Source organism: Typopeltis vanoorti, chromosome 6, assembly GCF_054136105.1.
Source record: "Typopeltis vanoorti isolate ZY-2024b chromosome 6, IOZ_Tvanoo_1.0, whole genome shotgun sequence".
Lineage (NCBI taxonomy): Eukaryota > Metazoa > Arthropoda > Arachnida > Uropygi > Thelyphonidae > Typopeltis > Typopeltis vanoorti.
The window spans coordinates 87,988,870-88,011,654 of NC_143554.1; the positions used below are offsets into that span (position 1 = coordinate 87,988,870).

Sequence of the window (22,785 nt, forward strand, 5' to 3'; positions counted from 1 at the left end):
TGGAGATTGGCTGTCTGATAGATTTCAACAAGTTTATGGGGGGGGGGCAATATCCCAGAAGAGGAAAGGCACTAGTGGTGTGCCTCAGGAGTCTGTTTTAGGGCCATTGTTATTTAACCTGTCTGTTAATGATATTGGGAAAGATTTGAATGCAGATATTCTGTTCTCTGCAGATGATGCAAAGGTGGGATGAACTATGAGGAGTAGAGCAGATGTGGCCTCACAAGAAGATTCAAATAGACTCAGTAATTGGGCATGTGAGTGGGGTTAACAGTTCATTGTCGCAAAATGTAAGGTTTTAAAATTTGGAAAGTAAAGATGGAATGTGGAATTTACTCTTGGCGGGGATATATTGTTGGAGGTGGAGAAAATACAAGAAATCTTGGGGTGATGGTGGATAAGGATCTGAAGTTTAGAGGACATATTGCCAAAATTGTGAGGACAACAATAAATTCTGGGAAAGATGTAAGGACACTGACATGTAGAAGCAAGGAGATTCTGGTTTCATTATATAAAGCTCTGATTAGGCCACATATGGACTACTGTGCACAGATTGATCACCCGGTTTTTAAAAGGATGAAGAGATGTTGGAGAGGGTGAAGAGGCAATTGACCAAAATAGTTTCTGATCTCTGGAATGTGGAAAATATGAAGAAAGGTGAGATGATGCAATTAATGGATAGGAGTAAGAGGGGCAATATTATTATTATTATTATTCATGACACCTCCAAGAAGTCAGTAGACTCATTGCGGGAGGACACCTACTGCATAGCTCTCCGTTCTTCACCTCTACACACCGAACCTCTACTACCAATCATCTACATCAATGCCATCTACTGCCCACCATCACTCCCCACAACTAGTATTTTTTGTCTGTAACTTGCATGTGTTCTGAAGGGCTTATTTGTCTGTATGCGGGACGAAAAACCCGAGTTTCCAGGAGAAAAAACCCTGCTACCTCCATATGAGATCTGCTAACTCACCTTTGATTGAAAAAGACCATATAAAGATTCCTCCCGTCATGACAAGAATCAAACTTAGGCCTTTACTAATTGAAATATGATTGTACAAGTTAGAAAGGGGTTGTTATAGGATTAATGTTGAAGAGGTTTTTCATAAAATGGTGTGAGATTGGGGGATAACAAGAGGTCATCCCTGGCAGCTATATAAGGGAGGGTGTGAACAGGAGAGTGAGAAGCAGGTTATTTTGCATGTACAGTTGTGAATATTGGAATGCATTGCCTGAGATTGTGGTGTCTGCAAAGAATTTGAATGTGTTTAAGTATGATGAGTATGTATGATAAAAGGGACCTCCTAAATGAGCTTAGGAGGTCCCTTTTTGGGATCTTGGGATAATAATAATAAGAAATATTGTAAGCAAAGTAGTATTATTTTATCCTCCCATAAATCTGTATTACTTATCCTCCTTCAGAATTTGCAATTTCAGCATTATGCACTGCACATTCTCTTATTTCATCCATACTAGTAATAAAGTAAAGGAGATCTAAACTTTTTTTATCAATATGATTTAATTTAGTTAATAAATGTTGCTAAAGGAGTTTATGCTGTACAGCATTATTTATTTTTACCTTAATGCTACAATTAAAATTACATGCCCAAATATCTGAAACTAGTAATTTAATCCAGTCTTTTAAATCAAAAGTTAGCCATTTGTGATTTTTAGATATATCATCATCGTATGTTACACTTTCACGTAGGCCTACAAATTTTACCATGTAAGCTTCCATAACTGATAATCCCATGGAATAGGTTGGTTGCTCCTTATTCCCAGATAAGGGAATAAGGAGCAACCCTTATTCCCTTATCACGGGGCCGGTTTGCCTGCTTTGCAGGAGGAAAAACCTCAGGATAAACTGGGGGAAAAAACCCTGCTGTTCACGTCTAAGACCGGCTAACTTGATTATGGCTGAGGAAGATCCTTAAGCTCCTCACGTCATTGACAGGAATCGAACCTAGGACACTCCTTCCCCAGGCATATGGTTGCAAAGCACATAGCCACTAGGCTAACCATGCAGACTTTAGACATATACTGATATAATGAAACCTGCATAATAAAGGATTCATTATTCAATGAATCAGAGTACTGATAATAATCAACTACCTACAAAAATGTGTCACACTTTGCTAACTGATGAAAACTAGGTGTCTAATCTCAGATGAATGCATAAAAAAAATGAAATTAAATTACCACTGCAAACAAACTACCAAAATCAAAACAATTCAATTGCAAAACAGCACTATCAACATATGATTTTTAAATAACATAAATATATAATACCAACTCAAACACACTTACCTAATGTAAGAGATTTGTGAGTAGCACAAAACATAGCAGCTATTGTATCTTGTGGGCTAAACTGTAAAACAACACTTGTTGCCATAGCATGTGTAAGATATAGCAGCAGAATTTGGAGCAGAAATACTGCAATACAGTTTATTTATATATTAGTATACCATAAAATCCATTAAATACAAAAAAATCTTACATTGAAATAAAACAGGTCAAGTACAGTTAAATACTATTATTATTATGAAAAATCTCCATGAAGTCAAGAGACTCATCTCATGGAAAATCTCATACCAAACCTTAAACTCATTCACACTCCTATAAATCCCAACACAATCTGTAAATGCATTCAACTCACCCATCACTCTGTGTAAAAAACTTCTCTCTTTACCACATTTTACACAATTATTCTCAAATAGATAGAGTGCCAAGGCAAGAAGTCTGGAGATGTCTGAGGGAGAAGAAGGTACAGGAGAAATATGTCAGGCTGGTGCAGGAGATGTACAGAAATGTGAAGACAAGAGTTTGGACCTGCCTGGGAAAGACAGAAAGTTTTCCAGTGACAGTTGGCTTACATCAAGAGTCAGCATTAAGTCTGTTCCTGTTTAATATTGTGATGAAAGTGGATGGAGGAGGTGAGAGAAGATGCGCCTTGGACTATGTTGTATGCAGATGACATCGTGCTGTGTGCAGAATCAAGAGAAGAAGTGGCAGCTAGACTAGAAAGTTGGAGGAAAGTACTGGAAGAGAGAGGTGAGACTGAGCAGAAGTAAGACAGAGTATATGTGTTGCAAAGTGGATGGCATCCAGGAGACAGATCTGGAGCTGGAAGGAAATGTCATCAGGAAGGTCAGTAACTTTAGATACTTAGGTTCAACAATGAAAGAGGATGGCGAGGCTGAGAAGGAAGTGGGATGCAGGATACAAGCAGTATGGAGGAACTGGAGAGAGATGACTGGAGTGCTATGCAATAAGAGGGTGCTGATCAATCTCTAAAAGGCAAAATCTACAGGACAGTAGTGAGACCAGCTATGATGTATGCTATGGAAACTGTGGCCCTGAGGAAAATAACATCAGCAGGATGGAGGTAGCGGAGATGAGAATGCTTAGGTGGATGTGCGGTGTGACCAGAAAGGATCGTCTGCGAAATGACTATGTAAGAGGAACAGTGAAAGTTACAAACTTAGGAGCAAAGATGCAAGAGGCAAGGTTGAGATGGTTTGGTCATGTGATGAGGAGGGAGGAAGAGTATGTAGGAAAAAAGGTCATTCAGATGGATGTGCAGGGAAGGAGGAAGCACGGGCAGCCAAAGAAGAGATGGAGAGAGATGGTGGAGGAGGACTTGAGGATGAAGAACTTGGATGTGGCTACAGCCCAAGACAGGAGGTTGTGGAGGAGACTCACTACTAACAGCGACCCTACTTAAGTGGGAAAAGCTGAAGGAGAAAGATTCTCTAATTTAACTATGTATCATCCATTCTGTAGTAATCAATTAAAATCTCATTATTAACTTAAATGTCAGCTCTTTTCCACCTTCCAATTAAGTTCTGCATTTACATCCTTTCAACTTCTTCCATAAACATTCCAGAGAAATGATATTACCTTATTTACTCATCTTTAGATCCTCGGCCAAGTTTTCACATCAACTGGAAACTAAGTACAATCAGATTGATCACAATAATCCATGATCTGCACAGCAGATTCATACATTGACACATCTACCACCTCATTTCTACTTGCCAGTGTGCTTATCATCATAGCAGCAATGTGTTTTGCATTTTTTATAACACTTTCAACATGCTCTCTGAACTTCAGGCCACTGTCAACCATCATTCCCAATCTCAAATGCTGCCCACCTCCAGAAGCACAGTTCCACTAATACAATACACCGCATTATATCTCTGTACTCCAAAGTGCAACATATAGCACTTATTAACATTAAAACTGCAACCCGCCCCCACTTATTTGTTCAACTTAAAACTTTATTAAATCTTACTAAAAGGAGTCAATATCAGCTTCACTCCCAACTTTATATCATTAGCAAACAAATGAAGATCTTCTGTTAATCCAAATGAAATATCATTAATAATTTAAGTACAGAGTTAAGGACTCAAGAACAGAACTCACTAGCACACCACAGGTTACCTTTCTTTTTTTGGGGGGGGGGGGGATACACCCCGTAAATACCTAACTTGCTAATATCACTTAGAGCCAGTTTCCAATGCACTCAACCAATCTATTATCCAACTTCATCTTCCCCAGCATATACACCAACTTGGCATTTTCAAATGTCTTTGCAAAGTCCATGAATATCACTGTAGATGAGCCTCCCTTGTCCAGAGTATTTATCACTGTATCATAAAATGAAGTAGATTGTAAGTCTTACTCATGCTGACCATCTTTAGAATTCCATATCTATGAAGCCAATCCTGTATTCTATTCTTGGCCAACTTCAATCCTTAATTATAAATGTAGATATATACAGAGTGGTCTCTGATTGGAAACTTTATCCTAGAACAAAGCTCATGTAATGGCACAATTTTGCCTTCTTTCGACTCCTTAGGAATCTTTTACACTGCAGTATTCTCATTGAACAACAAAATGAATAGCACAGCTTACTCTTTTTGCCCTTCTCTAAAAATATGTAATGATATGTATTCATGCATCTGTATTAACATCTAGCCCAAATACACACCTTTGATTCTTTCATCTCTAATCTCTCTATTATTCTCCTCCCTTCTAGCTGTTGCATATAATCATTTACACTGGCAAAATGCTCATTAAGTCATTCTGTTACAACATTTGACAATTACCATACTACCATAACTACCTGTCAACATCACCCTTCCATAATTATTCTTCCCTTACATTTTCTTTAACCTACTGGCCAATCTCCTCTTATTGCAATTCACTTTCTTTGCCATGCTTGTTACTCTTCTAGCCTGCATTTTATACTCCTTATGCATCAAATAAATTCCACCTTCAGTATGTAAAAGCCTGCTCTAGATGAGCATGATATTCTGAGTTTATAGGCTTGTCATGATTGTAAAAAACAGGAGTGAAATCATGCAAGCAGTATGAAAAATAAAAATATTATGATGGAAATAATTTATGAGTGCAAGAAATGCAAGTTGTGTGTGCTAATAATAATGATATAAGGAAAGATAGCAAAAGGGTTCTGGAGATAGCGGGAGTAGCACAAGATAGTGCGCAAAATATGAATGTGGGCATGAAAGAAGAGGCTGAAAGTAATGTGCATGATGTGGTGACAATAAGGAGTGAAGAAGAACACTTAGGTATCTTCCTTCACAGGACAAAACAGAAGCTAGAGCAACCTGGAGAAATGATTGTCTTTGCTATAAAGCAGGTGGAAGAATGAAAGAAAAAGGCAAGGTATGAAAGTGCGAGAAACTGGGGGGGAAAAATGAGAAGATATTGTATGCACATTCAGTGATAAGAGATAAACTTAATGAGGAAGTGATGAAAGTATGTTTCCTGGGGTGCAAAGATCAAGGATGCTAATGAAGCTGTTAGTTTTCAAAGGGCATGAAAGAGTTGAAAGAAGTGAAAGAGTTTTTGGCAGGAACAAATAATTTAGTGAGAGCATACAGTGAGAGAGGATATGAAAGAGTTGTTGAAGACGCAAATATGAAGAGTGAGAAAGTCAAGATTGTGAGTCTGCTGCCTCAGTTTGATAGGACAGAGTTGATAAGAAGAGCCATGATTGCTGATGAGTCAATGAGAAGATTGTACAGGAGGAATGTGTGCAGTTTATACATGTATGGAGTGAATTGATGGACAAAAGGACATATATATATACCAGATAGATTACACTTGAATAGTTTTGGAATTAGATGTTTGGAGAAAGTTTTGTTTAGTGAGAGTTTGAAAGTGCAAAACCAGGGGAACTAGAGATATTGGGAGGGATAATCAAGCATGGATAGCTGTGTGTGTGTCTGTGTGTGTGCATGCGCGTGCGCGTGCACAGAAATGATTATGCAATGCTAAATACAATTTCTTTCACAGGTTTCAGATTCAAATAGGTTGGTAATGACATTACACAAGGCTAATAGTGGGTCCAAAGGAATGATGAAATGATGCATGTACACGAATGCCAGAAATATAGGAAATAAGGGAGAAGAGTTTTTGCACTGATCAGCTCGATTTGGCCAAAAATTATAGGTATCAGTGAGACTTGGTTAACAGAAAATGATATAGTTACAGGAATAGTATATAAAAGATATTGTATTTTCAGAGAGGATAGAGTAAATAGAACAAGTTGTAGGGTATTGCTGAAGAACTGCAACCAACAAAATTAGAATAAAAGAGGATTTTAGGTCTAGGACAGAAGGTTCATTTGAGGCTATCTGGTGCGAGATAGTCTAATAAGGCAAAATATATTGTTGGTTGTTGCTATAGAACAGTGGGTCCACAGAAAGATGTAAATGCCATGTGTCAGCAGATTATCACAATGAGTACAGGCCAACAATTATTATGGGGACAGAATGGAGGGAAGAAAGGGAGCATGCAAGATGGAGATGAAATTTATACACTTGCTAAGGGATAATTACCTGAAACAGCATGTTATAAAAGGGACCAAGAGTTTCAGAATAGTAGATCTGGTAATAACATCAGAAGATATATCCATAACCAAGTTAGATATTCTACCTCCAATTGGGGAGATTGACCATGCAGTAATTCTGGAAAGTTTCAAAAATGGAATTTTTGGAGTAGTGCCATGGCTAGAGAAGCTACTAGGCAAGAATGTCAGTGGTGCATAGGAAATGGTCATAGATTGTTTGAGAGAAGCAGTATCAGACTGCATATCCACATTCAGGAAGATAAACCAAGTGGGAATTAAGTGGATGAGTATAGATAATTTTTTATTTTTATTTATTGATTTTTTTATGTGGTTCTCACCCACAAAAGGTTATTATAAACTTATAGTACATTTTGTACTGTGGCTGGGCTAAGGATTTTTTTTTTTTTGCCATTTTTATCAATTTTATATATTTTTTTGTAATTTTTCATTTCTTTTTACATAGTCTTGAAACCCTGCTCTAGAGACTAAACTTGGAACTTTTGCAAGCCACTTCAGGCTTTCAATAAAAAGGGAGTGGTTTCACACCAGGTGATGAAATTCATCTCCCACCTAAAGACAATCATAAACATCCATGTGCACGGTGGGATTGAACTCGTGACCTGTTGGTTGAAGAGCGGGTATGCTAACCACTCGACCCACCAGGCCAGGATATAAAGAAAACACTGTGGAGGGAATATAAAGAAAAGATGATCAGCATACTCATATTGAGCAATACAAAGTGCAAGCAAGAATAGTAACTAATATATTAGAAAAGGCCATATCAGATTATGAGAGAAAATGAGTTAAGCAGATCAAAGTAAATCCAAAATGTTTCATGACTTATTTTTACGGTATTAACAACCTTTTAACAACAATGATGTTTTATTAATGCTTATATTTCGCTGATTTTCAACTTTTTTTTTTTCCCTTCGTTAGAGGGCGCCAAAAATAGGTCTTTTGTCTTGTGCAATTATATTGTTTCACTCACTCACTGTCGCGTTTACATGTGTGTTGTGGCTCTGATGATGCTGAGTTGAAAATCAGCGAAATATAAGCGTTAATAAAACATCTTTGTTGTTAAAAGTGTTTGTGGTGTTGTTAATACCGTGAAAAATAAGTCATGAATAACCATCAACACCTAAGCTTATCTGTTAGATCCAAAATGTTTTTTCGTTATGTAGCAAGTAAGAGAAAAAATGACTCTGGAAGAATGACTTTAATCAATGAAGATGACAGAAAAGTGACAAAGGCAAAAGAAATATCTGAATTGCTGAGCAATAATTTTGCAAAGGTGTATCATTGAGCTGGAGATTCTGCAGTTGCAGATGTGACAGAGACACATGTCAAAATTGAGGCAGATGAACAGGAGACAGCATATCGGCAAACATCAATATGAATACAGCAGTGGGACTGGATGGCATATCAGCCTGTGTACTATGTGAATGTGCAAGAGAATGAGCATTGCTTCTGATGATGTTGGTCAGTCTAAGTCTCAGCTCTGGCAAGGTTCTTGGGTGGGGGGGAGGGTAAGATAGTTCCATTAACAGTAAACTACTGACCAATTAATATCTCAGGAGTGGTTGTTAAACTATTGGAAAAGTTGGTTAACTTCAAATCCAACACTGAGTGGATAGGATACAATACTCAATAGTGGGTTGCATGGTTTGTAAAAAGGTATGTGTTAGTAATTTATTACCTTTTATAATAAAGTAACAGCAGAACTGGATAAAAGGAATGGCCACACCATGACAGCTGGACTTTGCAAAGGCATTTAACAGAATACCACATGGGAAATTATTATAAAAGTTGGAGCAAATATGAAGATGTGAAGCTAGTAGGATGGACAGGGGAGTGGTTGGCTGACAGACACCAGAGAATAGTATATGGTGAAGTGGAATCTAGGAGATTGAGGGGTGACTAGTGGAGTACTTCAGAGTTCTGTACTAGGGAAAGATTTAAGGGTAGAATATTCTGCTGTTTTCTGATGATGCAAAACTGGAGAAGGCAACAGTTAATAAAGATGAAGTAGATATCCTGTAGGGTGATTTAAATAAATTAGCATTGTGGACAAAGGATAATGATTATCAATTTAATGTTGCAAAATGTAAGGTTATGTACTTCAGTTTGAAAAAGTTACATACTGTATATAACATTGATGGTACTGGATTGCAGGAAATTGATGTGACTAGGAACTTGGATAACTTCATAAAGATCAATAGCAGAAAATTCATCTCTTGTCCAAAATGGGAGCCATGCCTTTTGGTCCTTTACAAAGGTCGTATGATGCAACTTTTGCTCACCTGCATTTCCACCTCTCTCATTCAGATGGCACCACTGTTACAGCATCCAAAGATAAAGCTAACCTCCTGGCATCACTCTTTTCTAACAACCCCTGCACAGACGATGATGACAAATCACTTCCTTCCATGCCAGTAACTGAGCATCATATGCCTCCTGTGGTTTTTCGGCAAAAAGACATAAGAAGAATACTAAATAACCTGGACACCAAAAGAATCTTCTGGTCTCATCACCTCAATCCTCTCCAAAATAATGGATAACGTTATCAACAGCTAACCTCTTCTCTATCTAGAGGCTTCCCAGTTAATTAGCAACCACCAATATGGATTTCATCAATCTAGATCGATGGCTAATCTCAATCTACATCATCCACCACTGGACACATACAGTGGAAAGGTTCAGAGAAATGTGCACTGTTGCCCATGACATTTCCAGAGCTTTTGATTGCAATGTTTATCACAACTCTGTGATTGGACAGTCAGTTTTCTCTCTGTTTGTTATGGTGAATGTAATGGTGGATGGCACTCTCCCTTAGAGCTTTGCGACCAATGCAGGAATGCCTCAGTGCTATCGCCTACCCTCTTTCTGCTATACATAATGACCTATTCTCATTCACCACTAATCCTATTTGCAGCTTTGCCAATGAGAATTCACTTCATTCATCCTATTCCTTTGACAATCCATATAGTTCTCAGACATTTCAAGCTTCAAGATCATCTGCAACCAATGCCTTCAACAATGATCTCTGTACCATCCTTCAGTGGGGCAAAGGATAATCTGGTCACCTTCAATGCAAAACATAGTCCTGCCTTTTCACTCACAAAAGGGATCTTAGCTTACTTTCCCTTTCTCCTTGGACTGACATTTACCCCTGGCCTCTCCTGGGAAAAACACATCTAAAAGTGTGCTATTAATACTAAATTAAACCTCCAGCATGAGAACAAGAAGTCATTCCCACAAACTGAGTAAAAGAAGGTAGGGTGTCGAGTGGTCTAAGATGCTGGTTTAAGGCACGAGTATCTTCGGAGGCTTGGGTTCGAATCCCACTCCTGACGATGTTTTGCCAGCCTGGTTGACCGAGTGGTTAGTGTATCTGCTCTCCAGCCAAAAAGGCTGCAGGTTCGAATCCCGCCGTGGGCATGGATGTTTGTGATTGTGTGTGAAAGTACTAGTGGTGGTAGGTGGTGGTAGTGTTAGATGATGAAGGTTGGTGGAGTAGTGAGACGAAAAGTTGTAGAGTAGATGCCCTCCCTCGATGAGTGTCTTTGGACTCCCTGCAGGTGTGATTGTAATAAAAAAAATAAAATAAAATAAAACTAGGCATACTTTTCTGCTTAAGAAACTATTTTACACTCACTTGTATAAACATAGGTAGATGTAAAATACAATAACCTAAATCGGTCTTTGAATACTGTTCACACATTTGGGAGGTGCTCCTAAAACTGCCATAACAATTCTTGATGCTGTCAAGAGAAGAGAGCAATTCAGTTCATACCCATTCCCTCACACTCACTCCAACCTCTATCTTACAAATGCAATGTTTATTTTTGTGTTTCATCTACAGTTATTTCCATGGTCACTGCTCCAATGAACCAACAAGCATGACTCATCCGTTCTTACTGTTGGATGTGTTAAAACAAGAGCAGCAGCTGACCAAAATCCTTTTTATCCTCTCCCTTATTTATTCCGTCTCTGTCTTCTGGAACAGCCTCCCCAATAATGTGTTTCTTAACAACAAACAAAAAAATCTATTAATACAAACCATTCATTTAGTTTTAGTTACCAAGATTTAAGTTACTAAAAAGGTTTATATGACTAATGCAGAGGAAATATGTTTACACTTGCCTAGAGAGGGGGGGGGGATTGATTTTTTTTTTTTTAATTCTGCAAGAACTAAAATAATGAAAATATTGGAAGGATTAAAATGGTTTTTAATCCTTTCTTAGTGCTATTAATACTAAATTAAACCTCCAACATGAGAACAAGAAGTCATTCTCACAAACTGAGTAGAAGTATTGTTAGCTTCATGTTGGAGTATTAATATCATTAAGAAAGGATTAAACACTGTTTTAATCCTTCCAATATTTTCATTATTTTAATTGTTACAGAAATAGAAAAATAATATTCCTTCCCCACAATCCTCAGCCATCTCTTCAGAAGGATTTCAGAAATGCCATCACCATCCCCTACATCAGGGATACATCTGAAAGAATAGCCAGCTCCTTAAAAAATAAATAAAAAAAAATACAACCTGTGCACAGCTTTTAAGCCCCACCTGAAACTTGCTATCCTTATCCATTCCATTAAAGATCAGCTCTCTGAAAGATCGAAAAAAAACCATTATGCTCCATCACAATAAATTCAAAAAGCAAGTTGTGCATGATGGAGCAGTGTCTCAAAAAAGAAGGGTAACCAGCAGGCGTGCCCAGGGTTCTGTTCTTGAACCCCCCTGCTGTTTAACTTGTTTGTAAATGATGTATCATGTGGACTGACTGGGGATCTTCAGTTATTTGATGATGATGCAAAGTTGGGAAGAATTATAAGTAACACTGATGCTGAATCCCTTCAGGAAGATTTGAATAGACTTTTTACTTGGAAAAGAGTGGGATTGTAGTTTTAATATCAATAAGTGCAAGATGTTGCATTTTGGAGTGCAGAAATATAAGGCTGTGTACTATATTGATGGTGGCATACTGCAGTAAGTGGATGAGATTAGAGATTTGGGAGTGATGGTTGACAGTAAATTGAAGTTTAGAAGGCATATTGCTAGGATTGCAAGGGTTGCACATCGTAGTGCTGCTATGATAAGAAGTACTCTAACATGCAAGGATAAGGAAGTGGTTGTGCCACTGTATGAGGCACTGGTCAGACCACACTTGGACTATTGTGTTGAGATCTGATCACCTGGTTTTCAATGTGATGTGGAGACATTGGACAGGGTCCAGAAGCTAGTGACTAAGACATTGTTAGGTTATGGAAATAGGTTGAAGAAATGCAGATTGCAGAGTTTAGTGGATAGGATGTGATATGATAGAGATATTTAAGTTAGTGAGAGGATTTTATGGGATTAATCCAGAAGAGATTATAAAAAGAGTAGAAGGTGAGAGGGAAAGAACCAGAGGTCATTCCTGGAAGTTATGTAAAAGTGTGGTGAAGAAGGATGTGAGGAGTAGATTTTTTACATGGAGAATTGTCAGTGAATGGAATGCATTACCAGAATGTGTTGTTAATGCAAGGAGTGTTAAGGACTTTAAGATTCTATATGATAAATATGTTGTCAGTTGAATGAACCTCCCACGATGAGTCTGTCAACTCCATTGAGGTTATAATATAAAAACTGTTTTTAATTGACAGCTACACTCAGAAATGAACTGAATTTAAATAAATATGGATGCAAGAAATTTCCCAAAATTTGGGAAACAATGATCCTCAGAGATCCCAATTTACTTAGGCCTCCTATAAATACCGATAGAGGGTGCTGCCCCACCTAAATAGGACTTTACGGTCATATCCATATGTTGTGTGTGTGTGTGTGTGTGTGTGCATGCGCGCGTTGTAAGTATTAATTTGTATACTCCCTTGAAAGAATTAAAATAGTTTTTAATCCTTTCTTGGTGCTGTTAATATTCCATTAAACCTCCAACAGGATGTCCTCCCAGCACTTAAGCCTTAACACATTGAGTGTTATTAGCAAGGGTGTGAGGACTAGATCTTTTGCTTGGAGAGGAGAGTGTTGATGAGTTTAAGGAGAGGTATGAGAGATACTTTGAGGATCGTTTGGGTCTCCCACAATGAGCCTTCAGCAGTGTGACCACTACTAGTACTTTTTATAAATTTTTAGTGTTCTAGCACATTCACCAACAGATCTAGTACTTTCTTCCTTCCCTCCGAACAACAACATCATGAGAGTTAGACATGAGTTTAATATTTTTCTCTTCTTCCACCTCCCCATATGTCACATTCAGTGACACAAGGTTTGCAAACAGTGAGAGGGGGAGGAAAAAAGAGAAATCATGCTTCTCTTCACCCCCCCCGCTGATCCATACTCATGCAATCTGACTGGCATTAACCAATGAAAATCTATTCTTCGCAATTCAAACACTTCTTGTGCATTATGAGATCATTATAACAATGAAAACAAGTGGAAAAAATTAAATATTTTAATATAATTAACCACTTTTTATTGATGAACAGCATAATTTGGACCTGTAAATTTTTGTATTGTTAATAGTTGTTGTTATTAATTACTTAACTAATTCTTGCTCGACTGCGCCTTTGTCAGACTCTCTGTTTTTCCCTTACTGACTTCGTTTTAATACTCTCTTATGTGAATTTTATATCTCTGAGGTTTTTTAACATGCTATGTCTTTTCATTCTTAAGTTACTTACTACAAATTCCGCTTGCATTAATTTCAATGCAGTCTCATAGCTCAGTCTAGGCCATAAATCAATCCAATTAGAAGTGGACGTGTATCAGCACATCAAGGGTCTGCCGTGGCTTAATGCCAATTCCTTTGTTCTGCACTGGTGTTAATTCCCTTTCAGACTTAGAGAAATTTGTTTTTAGCTGCGCCACTCTGTCTTAGATAGTTGAACAATGCAATATCAAGGAATTAATTTCCAGCTTAGCACACTACAATGTTTATCATAACCGAAACTATTAATTACTTAGATCATCTAAACTATCAAGATTTGCTTTGCAGTCGTAGCCTCCTTTACTTTTATTCCCTTCCTGCACTGGTTCTAATTTTATGAGCAGTTCAATAGGAAGAAAATCGGGCAAGTCTATGATTTAACATAATAAAGAACATTTAGTTTTCAATCACAAGTAATGTACAGTTAAGAAGCACTTCTAGCATATTATAATATCAATACCAGAACTCTAAAGTACTCAGCTAGCTTCATTAATTTTCTCACAGCATTTAAGACATTAATTAAGGTTATCAATTCAATCACAAGGCAAACATGCACTCAGCAAACATCTTCTCTAAAAGAGATTTATGCTTGACATGGTTAACACATCACTAAGGCATTTCTACACATTTCTTCCTTTTTTTAAAACTTAAAGTCTCTCTAATTTTCTGAGTATGAACACTAAAGTCCTTTCATTAACTAGACTAGAAATCTGAAAGTTCTTCACACATATTATACTTGATTCTCTCAGTACAGCTACACAATATATCAAAAGTCTACCTTACCCAGAATTGAGAAAATACTTGTTCTTCTGCACGTGCGTCCAGCTAGCACTTCCTTTGTCTCGTCCAAACGCTAATTAGATATCATCTACGTGAATCAGCACAGGTCTCTGGTAAGGCACATCTTCGACGGAAGTGACAGCTTAGGTTCGCCGCTCTCAGGTCAATCAGCTTGGCATAGCATTCTGTTCTCTGATGCATTCCTTGCTGGATCGGGAGCTCTGCTCTGCTTGGCTACAGGTTGACTATCGAACTCCCATGGACACTTCCACATGGCCTTCCGACCTCCTGACTTTGTTGACCACTCTGCTGAAGAAAAGGACCAAGAGAGCTCTGAAGGTGCCGCAACCGATTTTATATTGCGCGCCCTATGTTTTTCTTCCTATGTCACTGCTTTTCCTTCACTGCGCATGGCACTTACTTCTCCCTGGCAGCTAGGGCCATCATACCATACTCTGGTGAGTTTCCTGGAGAAACTCACATGCTACTCTGCCTTGCTCACGCGTTTTGCTTCGGGCCATTTCCTTTTTTAAGCTGATTACTTCGTTCTCTGTCTCGCTCACAATTATTTATACAAAGCATACAGTTATTACATTAGGAGATTTACAAGAATTATCTACAATTAAATGACTTGAAACAGTATGTACAAAGAAAAGGAATTATGTTGGTAAGTTAACATCATCTTATTCCCAGAGTCAGTATTGATAAACCAATACTGACTCTGGGAATGACATTTCATGTTAAATTCTGAATGAAGCACTTATAGGTTCAATCTTCTTTCATTCAAAATTTAACAGACCCCATTATGTAAAATTTTACCCCACATTTAAAACTTAACACACAACAATGGAATTGTCATGATATTTAAACAGCTAGATGTTTAAACAATTTCAAACTTCAACAATGAGATATAACTGATGTTGTACGAATTTCAATTCAATGCTCACAGTCACAGTTTGATTTGAATTAGGTGTCTGTTCAGTATGGTGGGATTGAAGCCCAGTGTTTTTATTAATTTTATTAACAAAAACTTGTTCATTTCTTCATCAAAAATATTATTATTTAGATTTTTCTTTTAAACATAGACAAGCGCCAAGAAAAACTTTCTAAATTTAAATTTGATTCTAAATCTCAGGAAAAAAGCAACTGAAAAATATTTTCAGCAGTAAGAATAAATAACAATAAAATAAGAAATCAAATACAAACTCAGTTGATGAATGGACTCCTTTTGACAAAAGAAAAATTGAAACATACATCAGCTACAGATTTTACTATTTCTGAAGAGTTAATTTAGCAAAATAAGGTAGTAATATTGTAAAATGCCCTAAATAGAGTGAAATGAAAGCAAATAAAAATTTAGTACTTTTTTTTTTTTTAATTTAGTACCTTTTTCCTGCATAAGTTAGTACTAAATATTTTTACTGGGTGGTCCTGCTTCAGACAACATGGAGGAGCCTGTGTAATAATCTCTCTCTCTCGGATCTCCTCATGTCTGAGGACTCTTGACCTTCCTAATGATGCTTTGCCATTTCTTTCTCCCCTGTGCTTCTCTTATTGCTTGTTCTAGTTCCAGTCCAGTGATTCTTGGTATTTGGTCAATCCAACTGTTGGGGGAGTTTTCCTCTTTTTCTTTTCCCACACGGTTTACCCTGGATGATTATTTTTTCCGGGCAGTTGCCTTCCCTTCTACATGTGTTTCCAAAATTGCACTATTCTCTTGTCAATTGTGTTTATCAGTCTTGTGTGGATATTCAGTTCTTTTATGATACTATTGTTTGTTCATTTTTTCTGTCCAAGACACTCTTAACAATCTTCTCCAGTCATCTTTTGTCACTGTCCAAGACTCAGAAGCATAGAGAAAGATCGAAAAAACTAAGGATTCTACAAGCTTAATTTTGGTTTTTTTGGAGATATGCCTGTCTTTCCAGATCTTAGTTAAATCAGTCATTGATTTCTTAGCTAGTGCTATTATTCTTCTTATCGCTTTTTTACATCCATCTGTTTTTGTTATTGTCACTCCAAGGTAGTTGAAATTGTGGACAATTTCAATTCCTTCTATATCTATCTCTTCTGTGTTGTTTAGAATCATTATTTTTGTTTCATCTTGATTTATTTGTAAACCATGGTTTAAACACTCCCATTCTAATTGATTTAGGATGAATTTTAATTCCTGTTCGTTTGTTGCTATTATCACTGTGTCATCTGCATATCGTAGGTTAGTATTTGTTTGCCCACCTAATTTAATTCCTCCATTCCACTTTTCTAGAGATCTTTTCATTATAGTTTCACTGTAGAGGTTGAATAGTAATAGTGAGAGTATGCATCCTTGTCTTGATCCTCTTTCAAATTGAAATGCAGGGGAAACTGAGTTTTCAATTCTTACTGTTGCTTGATTTCCTTGATATAAGTTCTTTATGAGGGTTACTAGATGGTTTGGTATTCCTGATTCTTGCATGATATCCCATAAAATATACCACCTCATACAGTTAAAGGCCTTGGAGTAATCTATAAAGCATAGATAAAGATTTAAGATGAATTCCCTTGCTTTTTTGATTATTTGTCTGATGTTGACTAGAGATATATGATCTCTAGTTCGACCTTTTCTGAATCCTGCTTGTTCTTCTGAGATCTGATGATCTATAAAACTTTGTCATCTTTCTTTAATAATACATTTCTATGTTGTATCCTGTCAAATACCACTGCAAAATCCACTAAGATCATTATCCAACTCAAATGCAGTTATTAGAAGTGAGTAAATTAATAAAGATCTAAGACCTTGCTTTAGTAATTCCCTTCCCAAAGCTATGGTCCTCCCTCTCCCACCATAGGCTATGATATTCTTGTTTCTTCATTTCTGAATTCATAGGCATAACCAACTTTTCCCACTATATAAGCCACCACTCCAGAGATACTGACCAATCTAAAATTTACTACATCTGTCTTGGAATCTCTTTTATGCAATGGAATTGTCTTGTCCCCCTTTTTCCACTTCCACAGACTCTGCTAGTAAAGACATTGCCAATTCTCTTCCACTTACTTGTAATATATAGGTTGATATTTCATAATCTCACTGATGAATTCATCTCAAGATTACTTGCAGTTCATCTACATCTATTTTCACAAGATCTAATCCTGTTCCCTCAGTCACTACATTATCTTCACCTGGATAATGTCTCTCACAAAGTGATCAATCAGTAACTCTCAATCTAATTTTACCTTTCTTGTCATGATGGCCAGCCACTCTTGTTGCCTAGTTTCATGAACTTACTTATCGCAATAATCATTATATTCCTTCCACAGTTGCTTTTTTTTTTTTTCAGATCCTGCTTAATGTTTATACTCATCCATTTAACCCACACCAGTTATCAGCCAAAATTAAAAAATTTGAACATACTAACCAAGAAGCCAAGCATAATAATTGCCAGTTTAATGCAGTCTGATACCACTTACCTCAAACACATTCCCCTCCCTTGACCATTTTCCATATACACTGCTAATACTGCTCCCATGCAATTTCTGATGCCACTGCAGTATTCTATGCTATTTTCCTAAGTTTTTCATAATTACATTAATTCCATTTATGCACATTCTTAACTAAAAATTTTCATTCTTGGCCACCTCCCAGTTCAATACTGCATTATTTCATTTGCCCATCAGGGACAAAGTGCTACCTCAGCTACCTTGAAATTAACATAGCAAATACTATAAAAGCATTATACAAAGAATAAACAGAGAGCTAGTTTTAGTTGCAAAAATTTACATATTTTCTTTACTGTTAAACTGTTTTAGCTTACACAAAAAGAAAAACAAACAATATAAAAAAATTCATGACTGGCATGTTATTTTTTTCATTAGTGGTCACAAAACATATTAAAGTATTTTATTAAGAATAGAACATACCGAGTAATATAGTTATGATAACTGTTGAAACATCCAAGGAATTTTCTTGAGAAAATGTATCACAGAAGGTTGTATATATGATCAAAAGCAACATGAAACTAGAAAGAGTAATATGTTTTTTAATTATGCAATAATCTTAAAACTTTTATATTATAAAAAGTAAAATTTATGAAATCATCCAGTTATTTTTTGAATTCATTTAAAAATTCACTATTATATAATTTTTATTTATAATTTAATTTTTATTAAATTATAAATAATTTAATAAATAATTGATTTAAAAATATATTTCACAAACTTATACAAAACATTTTTTTTTAACTAAGGAACCTGTTTCTACAAGGAAACCAAACACATCTCATAGTGGCTATGTGTTATCTTTTTTTTCTTTTTTTTTACTCCATTAAGCCTTTTGCATCAGAATCTCACAGTAGCAGCATTCTTAGTAGTAGCAAACAGGTTTTGCTAAACCTTTGCCAGATGTTGCACTAGAAATATTTGAAAAACAAAATCATGCTGGGTCTTGAAATCTCAAAAAAAGGCATATGTAAGAAACAGTAAACATACAAAAAATTTCCTGCTTGGGAAAAGTTGTAAACCTACAGTGTAGTAGTACTGTGGGTATGATATGGATTAGAAAGTCTGGAAATCCTGCTCTGGAAAGTAACAAAACACTTATTTTTTAGTTACTTCAGCTTTCAAGTACCAGTGTCATACCAGGTGATGAAAATCATCTATCATATAAAATTGGGGATTGATACTTATTTTAGACAACTTGAATATTGTTTAATGTAGGCTGCACTTTGATGGACACTTCCAACAGGATGAATACACCATGTCACAGGCCAAATGTCATCCACGAATGGTTAGTACCACAACAGTGATTTTATCTTAATGGATTAGTTCCCATAGTTGTCAGATTTCAATTCCATTGGACGTCATTAGGATGTGGTGGAATGAGATCTATCATCTGCAAATCTGGTAAAATTGCAGAAGTTCATGAGGTCCACCTGGGGTAGGATACTGAAGGCTATCTCTCTCTCTCTCTCTCTCTTTCTCTCTGGAACCATATGGAGTTAATGCGTTATACAATCAGTATACATTCACAGCTGTGAATGTATACTGATTGTATACTGTTATAAAAAGTCGGCTTTGTATAATCGGTACATTCCACTAACCACAAAAAAAAAAAAGGTCCATTTTGAGATTGCACTGCAGTAATTTGCTCTTTCATCAGGCCAAAAATAAAAAAAAAACAAATGTTTCACATTATTACAGCCTCCATAGCTCAGTTAGTACAGATGAAGCCCTTTGGCTGGAAAGATCTGGGTTCAAATCCCATCTAGGATGCTAAGAACCTTTATCAGAGCTTTACAATTGAAAATGAGTTAGCCAGTCTCATATGGAGGTAGCATTGTACAACAGGCCCCATGCATCACCAAACATCATTATTATTCTCTAGTAAATTAACATTTCTACCCACCAACTGTTAGGTTGAGGAAAGAAGAAGAAGAATGAGAAAAATTATTATACTCACAAATACTATACATTAAAACAAATTATAATATGAATGATATTTATATTATAATTATATTGGGCATAATTAAATTGAATTTTAGCAACCCTTACTATGTGCCAGATCATTTTGATTATTGGGATATCAAAATAAAAGAACTAAAAACAAAAGGAAAATAATTTATCTTTAAGTGCAAAATAATTTATCTTACATGACTTGTAGGAATGAATGTGCATATAATGGACTGCATTTTAACAAAATGGAAGCATCTCCATAGTAGAGTTGTTCCCACTTTATGTTATCGCTACTTGGTGTACTGGTGTACTAGGTAGTCAAGTAGCCATCTGAATCACATCGAGAATGAATTCAGGAACATTCATAAGGCTTTCAAAGAAACTTGAGTTTTTCTTCTTAAAAAGAAGAAAAAGTGGTTAGAGAATACAGCAGAATATTAAGAGGATTAACTACTTTATCATTTTCAAAATTAGGTTTATAAGAAATCAAGTTTTACTTGGTCATAATGAAACATCGACCCTAATATATAATGGAAAGATGAGTTGGGAAATAAAGCGAAAAAAATAAAAATAAAATAACTCTCTCTTCTTCAGGTTGTCATCATCATCAATTTCCTGATATGTATCTCCAAGGGGTATTCAGGAAAAATGTGGAGGAATTTAAGGAATTCAATCTCCTTATCCATAAGTTATTTCCTACTTCCAGTTAATGCCTTCATAGATAAAGTCACCCATCATTGTCACCCTCCTGTCACTCACCAGTCTCATCTGCCTAAATTTCAGAATCATCTCCTTTCTGCATTCTCTGGCCTGTAGAAACACCCCACTAAATATCTAAAATTTGTACTTACCTCACTAAATGGCCTCAAAGCATTATTATTATTATTATTACATGACACTTCCAGGGAGTCCACAGACTCATCGAGGGAGGGCACCTACTCTACAACTCGCCATCTCTGCCACTCAATCCACCAATTCCAATGAGCCGCAACTACACCAACACCATCTACCGCCAGCCACCACTGGGAAACATACATCAGAAGAACTTCAGCCCAAAGGCCAAGAACACCTAATATAGCCCGCCAGCAGGCACCATCAGGACTTTAGGAAAACAGTAGCTTCCTCGCTTCGTTTTCTCATTTGCTGTTGTGTAGTACTTGCATGCACGTGTCTTTATCTTAAGTTCCCATGAAGATGGCAACGTGACGCTGCTGAAATATTGGAAAGTATATATATTAAAGTTTGATTTAATTTATATTTCTAGTATATGCTGTCAATTCCTTAAGTATTTAAGGATAATAATAGTATTTTCATAGACAATCACAAGCATCCATGACCATAGCGGGATTCAAACCCACAGCCTTTTGATTGGAGAGCAGATACGCTAACCACTCTGCCAACCAGGCCAGCTATCATTATTTTCTTCTAGTTCCACAATGAGAGGACACAACTCTTTTGGAATCATCAGTAATATATCTTTTTTTTAATCTTTTCTCTCTCTTTTCAAAAAATGCTATAACTATCACATTCTATTCCCATGGGTACATCATCATCCTCCGTTAACTACATCTCACTGACACTAATGATTTATAGACTGACTAATTGTATCAAAACCACAAACTCCGTATCCTAATTCTTAATAAGCCTAGTGTATAAGCACAGTAGTTCCCACTGATCCTTCTTCACAGAATTCCTTACCCTATCACTCAAGCTCTTTGGCTCTGTTGCTCCCATTGAGGCCATCCCTATCTTCTCCTTTATCTCACACTAATTCTGGTATATTATACTCAGAGTCCCACCATCTAGTTTTTGTTTCTATTATTTTTTATGTGGTTACCACCCATGAAAGGTTATTACTAAACCTATAGTACATTTGTATTATGGGTAGACTAAAGATTTATGTTCCATTTTTGTCAATTATATATTGTGTGTGTGTGTTTATTTTACGTGGTCCAGAAATCCTGCTCTGGAAACCAAACAGGGAACTTTTTCAGCCACTTCAGGCCTTCAGTAAGTGGGGCAGTTGTCTCACACTGGGCAATGAAATTCATCTTCCCCTTAAAGATAATCGCAAATATCCATGCCCACAGTGGGATTCAAACCCATGACCTGTTGGTTGGAGAGTGGGTATGCTAACTACTCAGCCAACCAGGCTGACAATGAGTGGCTACACAATCTCCTCCTCTGATCAATAATCTATCCAGCTTCCAATTACTGATCTCACCATCTCTCATCCCACCTTCAAATTACCTATACATCCACAAACTCAAGTCCTCTCTTCCTGCATTATCTATCCTGCCAGTCTCCTCAGGTCTTTACTATCATACCTTTGCAAAGCACAAATTCTCCCTCTCACTTCTCTGCTTCACTGTCTCCAGCAACACTCACCAATCTCCACACTACCTCATTCACACCACTTCACAAATCATTTGTTCCTACCAGGACAGTCATTTCCTCTGCATTTCCTCTCCTCTCCACAGCCTCAGTCACTCTTCCTATCAGACATACTTTTGACAACTGCTCCATTTTCCCCATTTTTCACCATAGTATCCCCCATACAGCACTACACTACTTTCCAAAATTCCACTGCACTCATTTATCTCATTTCTCAAATTATCCAAATTCATGCTTTATAACTTTGAGGTGCATGTTACTGCTACCATGTGCATTTAAGGTTGGTTTTATGTTTGTGAAAGGGGAGGAGTGGAGAGAGAGAGAACTAATTCTATAATTTGAGATCAAATGAAACTTTTTTTTTAATGTGCATCCTATCTATAAAAGGTTGTAAATCTATAGTATATTAATGCCATGGAGGTAAGCATAGACAATCCAGAGAATCCAACTCTAGGAACCAATCTTTGGCCCTCTAATTAGTAAGGCAGTGGTCTCACATCTTTCCTCAACCTATTGTCTGGTGGATAGCATGGGCTGTTGATAGTGGTCTTCTGTTTTATGTTGCTAGTTTGATGTTTA

The 22,785-nt window shown here is 36.7% G+C and overlaps 1 protein-coding gene across 4 annotated transcripts in view; it reads right to left on the reverse strand.

Moving 5' to 3' along the window:
- LOC150105675 (sodium/bile acid cotransporter 7-B-like) overlaps positions 1 to 22,785 on the reverse strand; it is a 169,887-nt gene that overhangs the window by 33,912 nt on the left and 113,190 nt on the right. For all 4 annotated transcript variants that reach the window (XM_090394999.1, XM_090394998.1, XM_090394997.1 and 1 more), the window contains 2 exons: positions 18,283 to 18,380; positions 2,317 to 2,442 (listed from right to left, as the gene is read on the reverse strand). In XM_090394999.1, the coding sequence (XP_090251125.1) occupies positions 2,317 to 2,442; positions 18,283 to 18,380 (224 nt within the window). The remainder of the gene's footprint in view (positions 1 to 2,316; positions 2,443 to 18,282; positions 18,381 to 22,785) is intronic.